Source organism: Colletotrichum acutatum (assembly GCF_030867785.1).
Source record: "Colletotrichum acutatum strain CBS 112980 chromosome Unknown BDZ83scaffold_24, whole genome shotgun sequence".
NCBI lineage: Eukaryota > Fungi > Ascomycota > Sordariomycetes > Glomerellales > Glomerellaceae > Colletotrichum > Colletotrichum acutatum.
The window spans coordinates 18063-33788 of record NW_026849018.1 but is presented as its reverse complement, the minus strand read 5'-3'; the positions used below and the strand labels follow the sequence as shown (position 1 = coordinate 33788).

Genomic DNA, 15726 nt, shown 5'->3' with positions numbered 1-15726 from the left:
TCGTGGAGGGTGGGTGCTACTGATGGCATTGGAGGGCAAGGTGAGGGAGGAGCAGAGGCAAGGTAGCTAATAAAGCTGGCGGGCGTTGATGTCAACGAAGGCGGAGGCGATGCATGTACTGTACGATGGGGGGTGTACGAAGAGAGCACATTGAGGTCAAAGTAAGGTAGGTTCGGACCAGGACTCACTCAAGGGTGGTCACCTGCCAGTTGCACACTATTGATCTCCAGGCCTCCAATTTGTTCATTGAGGGAGGTATGAGTTCACTTTATCCTACCTGAGAAGCGAAGGCGCTTTGGCTTAATGAACCTGTCGATCATCTACGTGCTAAGGTTGAGGCTGGGTCGACGTGTGATGAATATCACTGAGTTGAGTGCACCCGAGCCAAGCTTTCGAGGGCCTTTGCACACACAGATCTATGTGCCAAGACCACCACGGCTGCAGCGAGAGAGAACCTGAACAGAGCCAAGCACTCACATAGTAAGGCAGGTATCAGCATACATGAGGGTGGCCATAAAATACATCATGTAGCAGTCCACACAATGTAGGCAGGGAGATGTGTCATGTTGCCTACTGCAGCTCACCTCACTTACCTGATGTTAAGAGTTCATTTGACTGAACTGGCTTGGTGGCTAACAGCGACATGCCTCAAGACGAGGGTGTTCATCTCTCACAGTACATGGAAGGTTAAGGTAGGTCTACGGCATCCTCAAACGAAGGGTGCTCTGACGGGTGAAGCAGGAGAGCTAGATTCGACCGCATCTCAGCTTGAGCCAACGCGACAGCGGGAGGCGACACTTTTAGGAAGGTCGTCAAGGTTTCTTGTATCTGAAAGTACTCGAGCAGGTGCATGGTACATTCTCCATTCCCTCTGTTAACGCGGGGAAGGTGACGAGGATCTGCCATCGCCGTTGACGTCACACGCCTTTCGCGGCGAATGAACGGAGGCCGCGACCACCCCTAGAGCTACCTGCTCACCACCCATACTCTGTGTTAGTGCCTTCGCAGCTTTGCTTAAGCAAGGGAAAGTACTGCTTAGGTAGTGGTAGTGCGCAAGTATACCTCACTCTACGTACCAACGATATTTTGGACTGTTCTTTCCTTACCTTACCTCACTTTACTCTATGCCGACACAGGCCTCCAATCACCAGCCACATAGTTCAACCAGCAATTCGGGAACTGCGGGGAAATTCCAGTGTTTCCCTTTTTGGATTCCCCTCTCTCTTCAAAACCCTCTCCTTCCCCGGCTCCCATGACCAGGAACCCTAGACTTCGACACGTGCAATGCTTGGGCGATCTGGCGCCCCATAGATAACATCTTGAGATCAAAGGCCTTGGCCTGAGATACGGTCAACAAGGATGTCCTCAACATGAAGATGGTCTCCACAGGAGCAATACTCACAAGACCAGGACATCATACTTCGTCTTTTTGATCAATATTTTATCACCGGAGGAAACCGCTATCAAGAGTGTGTGCCGTTGATTTGATTTGAGTTATTCTACTGGTATTGTCCCGCTCCCTCGCTGTTCTCGCTGTCGTTCTGCCTGAGCTCTCCATCGATTTTCTACAGCAATGTTGTTGTATTTCTCTTTAAGTATCTCTCCCACTTGGTAATACCTCAGTACATGTGGCAAGTGAATCTTTTTCGCACGTAAACTCTCATTCTCAATCTCGGCCGCACACAATATTCTCTTGCTTGGCACATCTTTTTATAAATGAACAAGGATCTCAACACCGACACAAACACCTTCACATCAGTTAAACAAATTTACATCAAAGTGGACCATAGTGATCAGCAGCCAGAGAATGTAATTGTGTACTATGGGTGTCAAGACACAGTCAGGCACCTCAGATACAAGTGAAAGGCATCAGCATCAGCATCAGTTAACAGCCTCTCTTCATCGCCTACCCATCCTGCCTCCACGGATCTCTCTTTTGACCCTCATGGTAATCCCAAACTCTCTCAGAAAACATAGGCGTTTAGATCTCCTCGCCGTCGGCGCGAAGCTCAGCCAGGTAGGCGGCGTCGTCCTCGGGTGCGGCCGAGGGGGTCTGAGCACGCTTGATCATCTTGTTGAGGAGCTCATCGGAGCGCTTGACGGCGAGCATCAAGTTGCGGCGGGCAGCGGCGGGCGTGGTGGTGCCAGCCATCTGGACAGGAACGATACCGCCGAAGGGGCCGGCGCGGGCAGCGTTCTGGCAACGGACCAAGCAGACATTGCTCTGGCCAGCGACGGTACCAGTGCAAGTCTGGTCGGCGGGGATAGCAGCCTTGAGAGGGAAGTCGGTCATGGCTCCGTCACGGTTGCGGGAGTTCTGGCCCGGGGGAGTGGTGACGACGTTGATGTTGGTCCACGACGCTCCGGTAGCATCGGCGTTGATCATGCAGTCGTAGGGGCCTTTTCGCGTGTGAGTCAAGCACCAAAGAAAAGGAATTTTCATGTCGAATACTCACCACCACCGTCACCGTTGACCTGGTGCAGGGTCATGTCGACGGAACCGCCGGCGGAGATCTGGGGAAGCATGGTGCCGGTCTCGGCCATCATGGCCTTAGTACCGGTCTCAAGGTTGTTGGTGCCGGCTCCGACAGTCTCGCCGAAGGTATCCGCAGCCTCGCCCTTGAAGCGAGTGCTGTCAGCCTGGAAGGGATCACGACGTGTTCCATCACGGGGGGTGCTGGAGTCGATTCCAAGGGCCATGCCCTGTCCACCGGCATCACCAGTGGCGCCGATGATGGCAGCGTGGCCGGCAACAATGTCGGCAGTGGCCAAAAGGCCGATGGCGAAGATGCTCTTGATGGAAGACATTGTGATGTGAGAGAAGGTAAGTCCTGGCCGGCAGGGATATATTATACAATACAAATGATTGGAAGGAGAGAAGTGGTCAGATAACTAAAAGACTGCTGAATGCTGGATGGGGAAGAAGAACACGAGAGGGTTGAGGCCGGAGTTAGATCATCTTTATAGCTTGGCTGTCAGCACCCCTTTGAGAGCAACCAACCGGTAAATGGATGTATGTCTGATGTCTGGACGACGCGCATGTCCTGCATCCCAATGCCCTTACGCGCCTTAGTGAGCATCCGGAGTGCTTCTCCCGCCTTCTCCTCTGATACTCTGAGGACGCAGGTCGAATTTCCATCCGACATCCTAAACCGCCAAGCCAAACATGTTTTCGCAATAGAGCCTCAAAGCGAGATCCTGGGGGGTATCACTACAGCTAAAGGAGCGTGCACATGCACAGAAATGCCTTCTACGCGCGGCTGTTGTTGCTCGCTTGAAGTTGTATCCACAAAGTCGGGCTGTGGCGAGGCCACGAGCAGAGCCTCATGCGAACCTCGGGCCAGGGGCGTGTGCAACATGAGGCCACCATAGCAGGGATGGCCGCAAGGTTCCGGAGTTGGTGTGGCCGAATGTCAGCTGGAAAAGTCCGAGCCCGCGACCTTATTTCGACCCAGCTTAGATGCACCAGTGTTGAAGGGGGTTAACGAGTGCATGATGATCGTATGCACCATCCACTACCTTAGCTCAAGCTACGAACGACAGGAGTGCCATACGTAAGAGGTTGACCTGGATTTCTACAGTCCATGTGGTTCTTGTCGGTCAGATGCAGGCAGTAGCTCGACGTGACAGAGAACGGTTTTCAACCCATCCAGGACAAGACAGCAAAGACTGATGTTGTGAGTGCGCATTGCAGCCAGACCGTTGATGCAAGCCCCTCGACATCTCTTGAGCGAAATCGACTACAGAGTAGGCCCACGACTCGGCGAGTCACAAAATACATGACCTAGCTCAATACTGCTGCTGAGTTACATCAAAATTAAACAATACCAACATGATCCTGACAGGGATCTTGCCGGCCTTGTTTCCGTTTCTAAAGATCAAGACAAGCGTGGGAATTGCGGCGGCCCGGCCAGCTCAGGGCGAGGTGCTATATAAGGTGACACGGCAACTAGGGGGAAGGCTGGGGTATTCAGGCCTGTAGAGATATACCTGGCAAGCAAAGACCATGCCGCGTGCGTGTTTGATGCGGAGATGGACGGCTGTTTCGATCCATGGCGCGGGAGCGTCCAAACCGGATCCAGATCACAGGGGTACGACGTGATTGTCGCATGGGGGGAATGCAAGAACAAGACCGGGAGTTGGCAGCCCAATTGGATTGAACGTACAGTCAACTACGAACGCACGTGCAGAGGTGATCTACCGCCGTGGCGTGGATAACCCTGAGTAAACACACGTAAGCTAGCATAGCAGACGCATTAGTAAGTAGACAGTGTAGATGAAGGAAGACGCTGTCGATCAACGTTGCAAAGTGTGCAGACGGATCAAACCGCTGCCGCCAACAACGGGCGAGAATCACGCACGCACAGATGGTCAGCAAGGCAGTACGAATTCGAGCAACTCGTTCTCTGCGTAAGCCAGTCGGGTCGAGCCGAGTCAAGTCAAGGTTGAATATGAACCGCGCACAGGTCCAACGGCTGGCAAACCGGCAAATCGTGCAGCCGAGGGTAGGACACGCGGTAGAACCGGTTGTTATACGCGAGAATCCACTGTGCCCTGTGCTGCGGAGTGCCGTAGCGCGGTTCAATACTAGTCAAAGCTATGGCAAGGAACGATGACCTTATAGCCTCTCAACGCTCAACATGACGCAGGGTTCCCGGAGGGCACCGAGCATTGAGTAGCGGCCACCAAGGCAGAGGAATGGATGCCAAAAGAGAGGCTACTGTGGATTATGGCGGGCGTCGAGACCTGAACATGCTATTTCTGTCCTGACATCTTTCAGTCTTTGAGTCATAGCCATGAGGCCTGCTTATCGCACTCAGGGGAAAAGAAACAAGGAGGTTGTAGTCGTTCCATGTAAATGATAAGGAGAAGTGATGAGTGCTTTCTTGCAGTGCATGCTGAGACTAAGTGGCCAGTGGCTAGCAGTAGCCATGCTGAACGAGGTCATTTGCGCACAATGGTGGCTACCGCATGCAGCATGTCGATGCGGGAGCATACCATACGTGCATAGAGGCAGCTTTAAATCCTTTGCAGTTGGATTCGTATACGATAGGCTGGAGTTCTATGAAGACAACTCCTGCCTGAGACGTGTCAGCGACATGCCACGAGGTAGAAACGGGCTTGGTGATCTTACCGGGCCTCACAGAAAAGGTAGCCGTTGGAGCTAGAAATGCCGCGAATTACTGACAATGAGATGAAGTCTGGAATGAGCCTTTGCCACTTGCATATGCTGCCAGCACGCACCGACCAACGGACGAGATGCTTTCAAGGATTGAAGCCGCTGACGAGTCAACAAGGTCGCAGTTCAGTGTATCCGTACTTTCGAAAGATGAGTAACGGGTAAACGTAGCAGGGTACCAGGCAAGGCGGGTAGTTGCCAAGAGCGGCGAACCTAGTGAGACAGGCATCGTTTGGAACAGGTGCCGTGGGCTGCGCACCGATGTTGTGTGAAACGAAGTTGTCAAACCCCAAGGTTGCGGGGCCAATCGCATGGACCTTTCCCCTTGTGTGTCGCAGAGCTATGGAATCGATCCCGTTGGCCTTTGCTCATGAGAGGGAGAGAGAGAGAGGAGACAAAACTGCCTCGGATCGACCCGCCAGCCGGTGACAACCACGGTGTGATGCATTATCCTCGTGAGCCAACCTAAAGGGCATACAGTAACTTGTAAGATAGTGGTAGTGCGTGCCAGCGGCTGATCAAACAGAATGGAAGAGTACCTTAATCAAGGTTAAAGATGGACGGGAACGTGGCGGGCGGAAGCTAAGCCAATCTTGGCCAACCCACTGCCACGATCATGCAATCCCCTGGGGAAAATCCCCCAACTGGTCAAGCAGGAAGAAGTCTGGATTTGCTCCTGACAAGGTATGGCGAGAGATGGACTTCCATCGCGGTCTCCCAGCCTTTAGTGGGATTCAGGTCCGCTAGACTAGACGTCGTATCGCTAAATGACGGTCGTCTGTTTGGGGCTGAAGCTGACGGTGTGTTTTGGACAAGAGGCTCTCAACACCCCATAAGCACTGGACGGTATTCGTAGTAACAATGCCCAACCACCCTCGTGGCTATGCTTTGACAGAAGGGCAGTGATGTGGAAAACTTGGTCTTGCAACCAGTTGGGCATTCCGTAACCCCATCTCTGTCCGCGCGAGCCTTATCCCTGGACGAATCAGATGACACGGGAAGTTTAGTATAGCAATAGACAAAGATAGGTTGGTCAAGTAAGGTAAGGTTGTAAGGTAAAGTGAAGAAAGGCCCACTTGAGTTCAACACTCACGTACATTTTGAAACGACGTCAACTCAGACTCGGTGCATTACATAAGCACACCCCCAAAAAGCTCCTTACGTAAACACATTTATGGAGTCATGGTAACTCAGGTACCTTAGGGTAGCAAGGCACTTCCATTGCCTGCGTGCTGTGTGCTGCGTGCTACGTGCCCGCCTCAACGAAGACCCATTGTCTAACACCACTGCCTACCAGAGCCAGATTTTTGCCGGTGCACGGCACACTTATTATTTCCCTTCCTCTTTTTACTGTCTGTCATCTTTGGCGAATTCAGAGCAGACCTTTGGTCAGTTGGCCCAATTGCAGGGCCTCGGCTGACTACCTAGATACCCGCGGCAAGTTGTGAGTCAAAATCCAAAGGACTCCCATCTCTGGCTTATATGAGCACATTGTACATACTCCTTCAAGATGAGCTTGTAATCCAAGCCAAGCTCTTAATCACATTCACATCATTTGTCCCTGATAATCCATTTCTCGACACCAAATCCCGGCTCTCTTGCTTTGACTCATTCTTCTTCACTCTACTCATCTCAACTTGTCGCGACCTGTCTCATCTCATCGCCCTGACGCCTTGCCCTAACCTTACCATCCATCAGCTAACCGCGCACCAGCCACTCGTATCGCTTTTCATCTTGAGCTCACCGTTACCTCAAACCCCAGCGCGGTCTTGCATCTTGAGCCGTATCCACAACACCAATCCACCATTCATCAACTTCGCTTGACGATCCTGGGACCCAGGCTGCTCGCCTCAAGGCCTGTGCCGCGCCCTTTCCATACCTCATGCAACCGCGCTTGTGCTTGCGCCTCCGCCTCCATCACCATTGCTACCACCACCACTACCCTAGCTAGTTAAGCTAGAGCTGCTTCTGGAGTGAGACCAGAAGGACTCTATCTCGAAACTCAAGGATCACGGCCCGTGGTCTAACGTGGCGCACGCTCTACCCCTCGACTTTCTGCACTGGCGCATCTGCCGACTCGACACCTTCCAACTGTCAGGCTTGTCGTGTCATGCTACGTGCCTGTGCTCGACCTCGATCTGTCTTGACCTGGAACCGCTGCTCGGTGCCGCGCGCATCCTTGTACCCTTACCTCATGAAGAGAAACTTTGACGCGTTTGTGGGTCGCCCGTCTGCCTCTTCGCCGTCCAAGATGACAACCTCCGTTGCCGCCTCGTCTATGAGCAACTCCACCACTGCAAATGATCCCCCGACACTCATTCTTACTCCCAAAGAGCAGCAATTGAGGGATCTTTTGGTTGACGTTGCTGCCTTTATCGATGGAGCTGGTCGTTCACCCGAGCCTCTCGTCCTTCGATGGGCTGGGGGCTGGGTTCGTGATAAACTTCTCGGCATAGAGTCTCACGATATTGATACCGCCATCAATGCCATGACTGGCTATGCCTTTAGTCTGGAGCTGCGCGACTATTGTGCTCTAGAAGTGTATACAAAGAAGCACAGCATAGGTCCCGATGATATGGGCAGCCTCCACAGGATTGCTGCGAATCCCGATAAGTCGAAGCATCTCGAGACAGCGACTACGCGTATGTTTGGTCTGGACGTTGACTTTGTCAATTTGCGCAAGGAGACGTACACCCAGGACAGTCGCAACCCTACAATGGAGTTTGGCACAGCCGAGGAAGATGCCCTACGCCGCGATGCCACCATCAACGCACTCTTTTACAATTTGCACACCGGCCTGGTCGAAGATCTGACCGGAGGACTCACAGACATGAAGTCTCGCCTGATACGTACACCCATGGAGCCTTTCCAGACCTTTACAGACGATCCCCTCAGAGTCCTGAGGTTGCTCCGCTTCGCCAGTCGTCTTGACTTTTCAATTGACCCTGCTGCCACTGCAGTCATGGCCGACCCTCAAGTTTTGGACGCTCTGAAACTCAAAATTAGCCGCGAGAGGGTTGGTGTCGAGATGGAAAAGATGCTGAAGGGTTCGTCTGCCCATGCTTATCTTTCTTGATATGCGAATCCGGTGAACTGACTTTTTTGGCTTTGTCCTGGAGCAGGTAAGAACCCACGGATGTCTCTGGACCTGATTCGAACTCTCAACCTGTACGAGGCTATCTTCACGGATTCCAGCGATAGCGATCACCCGTCACCAGATCTCTCCAAGTGGAAATTGGCCTACGATGTCCTTGACGGGCTCGCTCATGACAAGGTCCCGAGATTGATCTATGACGTTCTCGTCACATCCGACGAAGCTGCATACTTTGCTTGGAATTTAGCTGCAATTACCCCATACTCCCACATAACGGCAGAGGTACCATTACCAAAGGCTCGGGGTACTGTGCCTCTGACCACGTTGGTTGCTCGGGAAGGCATCAAGGCCCCCAACAAGCTTTGCGATGTAATTACTGCAGCATATCGCCACCGCGCCGAGATTCTTGGTCTGAAGCGAAGCTTTGGTGCCGGGCAATCTAGGACTACCGAAAGGGGCACCGTTGGTATGGCGATTCGTAAGTGGGACAGTCACGGAGGCCACTGGCGAGTCCAGGTACTCTACGCCTTACTTGTCGAGGCTATTGAAAAGTTGCCATCTGATTCAATTGCTGGTAAGTACCCCCATCTCCGTACTCTCCGCACCTTGTGCCAGGAAAGATTACTCATTCTTCCACAGATAGAGCAGAGTTTCTCTCGGGATGGCAGAAGTTCCTAGACCACCTTGCTGATCTGGACGTCATGGACGCACCTTCGCTGACACGCCTGGTGGACGGCCGATTGCTGGGAAAAGAACTCGGTGTTCGCCCCGGTAAGTGGATGGGCCAGGCCTTAGATATTTGCGTTGCCTGGCAACTTCGTCACCCGGACGAGACTGAGCCGGCAGGGGCCATTGAAGAGGTGCGACGGCGAGCCGTTGAACTGGGGATCGAGGGGCTTCCCACATGAACCCGGCTTGACACTATGTATCGGGCGAAGACTTCAATTATTCTGGCCAGTGCTAGACGGAAATTCTACTTGACAAAGGAGTGACAGTGATGAGAGGTTGTCTCGGGGAAGGCAATATTGCCTACAGGAGACCAGCTTGAAATACCCGAATAGACCACTTGCTCGTTGAAGCTGTGGGGAGAATGCCACCAAAAGTTTTGTAACATCACGCTGTCTGAAAAGTCATATTTTCCGTCTCTTTCTCCCGTTTTCAATGTGGCGGTTCTCTGTTGCCCGACTGACTGCCTACACTCGATCCGAGAACGTTGGAGAAGCCTGCACAGTATGTTACAGTGTTTCAGACAGTGTACCTGCTGTATAAACTGATCCAAAATGCCCTCCAAGGGCCGCACACACCAATTCCACTCCCACTGTGCCCGCTCAATCCTGTTGCTTAGAATCAGGGAGACACTTGCTTCCCTCAACGGTTAACCACCTACTTTACTCAGGCAGGCAAAGAGGTCAAACGTCTGATTCCTTCCATTCTCTCAGCTTTCTCAGAAATAAACCTGTCATACAATCCGCAGACAAGTAAACACACCCGCATCGAGGGCTCTGTTCCACCTCAACCGTTCACGTTCATTTGGTCTCACAGTTGCCCGCAATGCTCTCCGACGTAGTCGAGGCCCTGCAACGAGCTACGTCCAGCTCTCTTGAATTCAACGTCGATACAGGTTTGCATTTTCCCCGCGACCAAAGCAGTGCTTCATTAGACTTTGGAAGCTGACATGAGCCACAGATCTGCCAAAACGATACACTCTCACAGACCTTGCGCAAGACTTACCGGAGGTCGAGCATTTGGTGGGTTCGGCCTACTCATCCATCTAATCCGTCTTACAGGGTTACGCATTAACACCGCCAACAGCCACAAATACCCACTCTCAGCGCTCTTTCACTCTGTCTCAGAAGTGTCGACCGCATCGACCAAGTGTCTCAAGATCACGAGTCTATCGCACAGCTTTCTAACCATGCACTGGGATTACTGAGCAACTCTTCTGGTTCGCTGTCGAACACCAACCCAGCTCTAGCCGAACAGGCGTTGGATGTCTTGAGAAGTCTTGTCGTCAGATTTTCTCCGTCGCTTGACGACCAAGATCTCATTGTCATCGCTGCATACACCGACCGCAAGAGAACTTGGACGACCGTCAATGCAGAGCTTTATGCTAGAGAGATCCTGAAGCGTTCCTTGGACGATGTTCGAAAGCAGGCGTTTATCACATCGGTAGTGCTGGAGGGCTTTATTCGACCCATCTTCTCCCGAACAAGCTCTAGTCGCATCACTTCCACCGGCAGGAAAGCTCATTTTGCCGACGATAGCCAGGACCGCTTTACTGCTGGCTCTATCGCTGATACCGATGACGCGAAACCTTGGAAAACCACTCAAGCTCATGCCATTACGGTGTTTTCCTGGGTTGTGGAACATTCCAATGTTGGTCACACTTCCGATATCGAGTAGTCATGATCCTGCAATGGACGGCTAACCATTAATCGACAGGATGCGCTTGTTGAAAAAAGCTGGCCATTATTCACCCCAGTCCTCCTCGCTCTCCTAGACGATACAGACACAGAGTATAAAGCAAGGGGTCTGGCTATTCTAGGCGACTTTCTCGTCAAATGCCCAGGCAAGGTCCTCGTTCAAACCGGCCTGGGTGACATCTTTGAACAATCCGTCTTCCCCTCTCTACTATCCCTGCCAAGTCTGACGCCCGAGAAAGAGTCCCTTCTGCTACTTGATCCAGCATATAATGCAATCATCCAGCTTGCCAAAACCCAGTTTTCTGGAGAAGAGGACAGAGACAAAAAGAACGGAGTTCTTACTCGTTTGCTTAGGGAAGGAGTTTTTACGGGCTACTGGCAAGCGTCCGACTATGTTGGAATTGTACAACTACTTGCTCGGCAAACGACCTCTATCGTCAACGAACTCGGCTTTCTTGCCACGGCACATTTGAAGGTAACTTCGCATGTCTCCATCGTGATAGCTCGAATGCTAAGTCTTAAGTAGGAGCTCCTGTCCATGGTTTCTGCAATCATGACGGACCCCTTCCTCGCTTCTCATCCTAGCAGCATACAAGCGGCCGCGCAGGCATTCGGTGCCATAATGGTGAATTGCTGGCCGAGAATTTCAGACAAAACACATGCAGGCGAAGTGCTTAGATCCATCAGCGTTTGCTGGTTGAATATGCACGCTGAACATAGGAGCGGGCAGGGGAATGCAGCGATCAAAGAAGCTTTAGCTGAAGTCTCCAAACTTGCGCCCATATTGCGCGCCATCTTTGCAGCGGCCGATCTGCCTCTAAAGCCTTACGTATCGGCATTGCTAGCTGCGGAGCCTAGGCTCGGAGACTTATTTGAAGACCAGGGGGATGGAGTGGTGGTATTAGGTGAAGAGAATAGCGGAGGTGACCTCAATCAAGTGGCTGCTGCTTGAAGAACGACTTGCCCCGAAGCCATTTCCTATAGGCCTTGTATCGCTTCTTCTGAGCATCTTCCTCGGTGACGGTAAGAGGATTGCTGCCAACCTTGAGGAGCTCCGCGTATACAGCAATATCCTCCTCAGTGCCTACAGGCGTTATTGCGTCACTTTGCTCACTGCTCTGGACATAGTGCTGGTACTCGGATTGGTTTTCTGCCTGGATCGTCTCGGCAGACACTACCAGCGGCAGGTTTTGGGGATGGCTGATGTACCGCTCATAGTCCTCGGCCTCTTGCTGGCTGACAGATGGATTAAGGGACTCACTAACGGCCTTCGTGAAGGTCCACTGAGCCGCTTTAGTCTTCTCCTGGGCCGTGGGCTTGATCTTTGACGGATCTTGGGGTTCTGCATGGGTCTCTTTCATGATTCCATGGTGTCCAGTCACTCTGTCTTGCATTGGCTGCAGCCAGCGGTGGATGGAAATCCCCTTCCCACCTGCCGTACGGTCTGACATGACCGATGCAGCGTCAATGTCCCGAGGGGACTTCAAGTCTTGCGGATCGACGATTGTCACCTCTTTCTTGGGCTTCTTCTTCTCGTGGGCGTCCATATCCGTCTCGTTGCGAACCCGGAAAGGACTCAGGTCATACCGTCCATCTTGCGTGGATTTGAAGGGTATGTACTTGATGGTTGAGTTCATTTTGTAGGGAAACATTTTCAGAAATGACGAGAGTGTGGATGGGCGATAGTATTCAACCCAGTAATCATCGAAATGAGACACTGGCTTGTTCTTTGCTTCGCCTGGGGGTGGCATGTAAGGCGGAAAACTTCTTTCCTGCAAGTTGTCTGCAGTATACCAATTGATGTAGTTTCGCTTCGTCTTTTCGGACCAAGCTCGCGGGTCCGCATGATGAAGGTAGTAGTCAGTCGCAAGGTCCCATAGCATTGGCTGCCCTTGAGCAAATATGTAGTTGCCGAGGAAGAGGTTGTACGCCTCTTGGCGTTGCCCATCTAGGAAAGAGTTGTTGTAATACCTCTTGAAGCTCTCAATCATGTCGCGAGAGTGACTCGTCCACTGATTGATCTTGCGGTATGTCTCCATGGTATTGACAAGCTGGGAGCCGCCATATTGCACAGCAATAGTGTCACCGTGATCGTGATACATGTGGGTGAAAAGATTAACGGCGTCTGTGTCGTAGTTGATGGAGGTGTCTTCGAGAATGCCGAGTGCATGAAGCTGGTGGCCTAGGGCCCTCTTTCCAATAACGAATTGTGCGGCGTTGGTTCGGTCAAGACAGTCTATACAGTTGGTTCGGGCCACGCCGTTTTGAACGCTGGTAGGGTACACCTTGCCGTCGCCATCGTGGAAGAATCCGGTTGTGGTGACGACATCCTCGGCAATGCGCTCCAGTGTACCTATAACGTCCTGGTCACGACTCTTCGCCGCTCGGCTCATGTCCCACGCCTTGTGAATGATTTTGCGACCTTCTGGTAAGAACTGGTTCAGGTAGTTGATTGCATTTGTATACTCCAGTAGTAGTTTGGATTCTCGCGGCGTCCGTTCCCTCGCTTTGACGAGATTCAGCACGTAAATGGGAGCGCCGTAGCGCTCGAAAAGGTTATCGAAATGAAGAGCGGCGGCACTGTAGAATGGATCTACGAGGTTTAACTCGATAGGGGGTTTTGGTGTCACGCCCGTGTTATCCTGTGTCCAATACAGGGGAATGCTTCCCCGGTGCTGAACATAGGAGGTGTACTGCGGGCTGGAGAATAACCTGTGTCCTGGGGCATGGAACGAAGTTGTCAGGGCTTCTGAAACTACTTGCTCCGTCTCGACATCGTTTGCAACGTAACCCTGTCCGCAACGCGTCAGCCGTATTGTTTCTTGCATACTAGTTGGGCAAACTCACGAGGTCGTTGGCCCCTCGTTTGAGAAACCTTGCACCAGCAAAGAAACGAGATCGCCGAGCAATGATAGTAATATACGCAGTGCGCCCGTAGATCGATAAGGCTATGAAACGCAGTTAGGTAGATGTCCAGTTGGTTTATTAGTGTCATTTGTCAGTACTCACCAGCTTGGTCAATATAGCCGTGGATGATGGGATGGCACCAGTCGAAGGGATCCTTCAGTGCTTTCATGGCCGGTTGCAGCAGATGGCTGTTCCAAACAAACATGCCATTAAAGTCATCCATAGTCCCTGGAAGCCCACGCGCAAGCGCTTCGCGCTCCCTCGTCAGGTTATGCTGAAGTGTACGTGTGATGTCGTACGAATAGCTGTAATAGAACGACCTGGTGAGATCTAGGTTGTTCAGTATGCCCAAGAATCGGGACTCTTCGGTATTGCGCACGTCGGCCTTGAATCGATTTGGCGTCAGCGGCACCAGCTCGGTACCATCGACTTGGTAGATATAGTGTCCCCCAATCATGGCCACTGTGCTCTTTTTCGTGATGAGGAGCATGTAGTAGGGTCCAGTGAACTTGATGAAACCCAGCAAGCCCCAAGCAGTACATCGCAGCTTGATGCCACCCGTGCCTTTGTTGCCATCGTCGATCGTATCCAACAGCTGATTCATCTCCTTTTGACTATAGATGATCTTGTCGTCCGTAATGCTGAGCTCCGAGTCGTCGGTTGTTCTCTCAATCTTGAGAATGCGGTACCGCTTCTCCGTCACGTCTCCCCCAACAATGTAGTACCGCGTGGCAGTCTCATACAGGCTGAATTTATGCATCTTGTGATCGAGGCGATCGGGACCCTTTTCATCGTAGACGTCCGCGGCCCGGGCTGCAGAGTCAGGACTTGACGTTCTGACAAAGGGCTTTGCGACCGCGGGTTCTTCATCGACGTCATCTTCGCCGGCACGGTTTTGCATCGCAGCATCGGAGGATAGAGCCTTCGCAGTTTCGTCGTTGTTGAGAAGTGGAAATACTGGTGAAAGATCTCGGCCGGATTTACCCTTGTCAGCGTCGCCGGTGAAGGGCATGGGAGGGTTCGAATCGCGGGATGCCGATCTTGCGGCCATCTTGACATGAGTTGCGCATCCCTATCAGGGACTGTAATGGGCAAGTTGCCTGTTCGTCGGGAGGGCGTAGACGGCGATACGGAGAATCGGGGTTGCTTAGAGGGCTTGATTTCCAGGCGAGTTCGAAGCGACGTGACGTCACAGAAGCCAAACAGGACACCACTTACAGACACATTACAAGAAATTATTAACTTTAATACTTTATTTAATATACTAGTATATACTATTAAAAAATAAATTATATATACATATAGACTTATATAAAGTAATCTTTTATATATATATATATATAGTATATAGTAGTTTTGTTATAGCTTTATAAATATAAAAGATCGATTTTAATAAAATTAAGTTTTTAAAAGAAATTATATAATATAATATACTTTTTAATTTTATAATATATATAATATACCCTAAGTACGCGCTTAATTTAATATAATAATTTTAATATAAAAACTGCTATATAATTTATAATAAATAAACTATTATCTTTTTAAAGTCTAGCTTACTTTATTAGGGGCTATCTTTACCTTTATAAATAAATTAATTTATTAAAATAAATATCGTATATTATTATATAATAAACTTTAAAACTAACTATAGCCGGCCGTAGCTATTGTTAATTTAAACTATTATTAACGACGTAATATATTAATCACTTTCCCCCCGATAGAGTAATCCGCCGGGGCCGTACTATATATTATATATTAAAGAAAACTAAGTATATTATACTCTAAGCTTAACTACTAATTAAAATAGTTAACTAACTTAACTATTTTCTCTCTTTTATTATAGGGTAAGCTTTATTTATTTTAACGTATATAAAGCCTTTTAATACTAGCCTATATAAATAGCTAGGTTTAATATATAGTAGTTTTTTTCTAGCTTTATAAATATAAAAAATCGACCTTAACGGGATTGAGCTTTTAAAAAAATTATATAATATAGTATACTTTTTAATTATATAATATATGTAATATACTCTAAATACGTATTTAATTTAATATAGTAATTTTAATATAAAAACCGCTATATAATTTAAGATAAGTAAGTTACCTTTTTTAGCTATTTA

At 50.3% G+C, this 15726-nt stretch overlaps 4 protein-coding genes across 4 annotated transcripts; 2 read left to right on the top strand and 2 right to left on the bottom strand.

Annotated features, from left to right (window-relative positions):
• Positions 1–1545: 1545 nt before the first annotated feature.
• On the bottom strand, positions 1546–2921 carry BDZ83DRAFT_202721 (uncharacterized protein). Its single transcript, XM_060501662.1, has 2 exons — positions 2457–2921; positions 1546–2400 (listed from the first exon to the last, which is right to left on the bottom strand). The coding sequence occupies exons 1-2, from the start codon at positions 2806–2808 to the stop codon at positions 1982–1984; spliced, it is 771 nt and encodes a 256-aa protein (XP_060367447.1). The 5' UTR covers positions 2809–2921; the 3' UTR covers positions 1546–1981.
• Positions 2922–7457: 4536 nt separating this feature from the next.
• On the top strand, positions 7458–9181 carry BDZ83DRAFT_572339 (poly A polymerase head domain-containing protein; the record flags this gene model as incomplete). Its single annotated transcript, XM_060504494.1, has 3 exons — positions 7458–8226; positions 8299–8847; positions 8913–9181. 3 exons carry the CDS (start codon positions 7458–7460, stop codon positions 9179–9181), a joined length of 1587 nt encoding a protein of 528 aa, XP_060367446.1.
• Positions 9182–9441: 260 nt separating this feature from the next.
• BDZ83DRAFT_202639 (uncharacterized protein) lies at positions 9442–10821 on the top strand. Its single transcript, XM_060501661.1, has 3 exons — positions 9442–9894; positions 9960–10021; positions 10086–10821. Exons 1-3 carry the CDS (start codon positions 9825–9827, stop codon positions 10674–10676), a joined length of 723 nt encoding a protein of 240 aa, XP_060367445.1. The 5' UTR covers positions 9442–9824; the 3' UTR covers positions 10677–10821.
• Positions 10822–11625: 804 nt separating this feature from the next.
• On the bottom strand, positions 11626–14654 carry BDZ83DRAFT_572575 (SAC family polyphosphoinositide phosphatase; the record flags this gene model as incomplete). The annotated part of the gene is made up of 3 exons (XM_060504525.1): positions 11626–13488; positions 13544–13644; positions 13706–14654. 3 exons carry the CDS (start codon positions 14652–14654, stop codon positions 11626–11628), a joined length of 2913 nt encoding a protein of 970 aa, XP_060367444.1.
• Positions 14655–15726: the final 1072 nt, after the last annotated feature.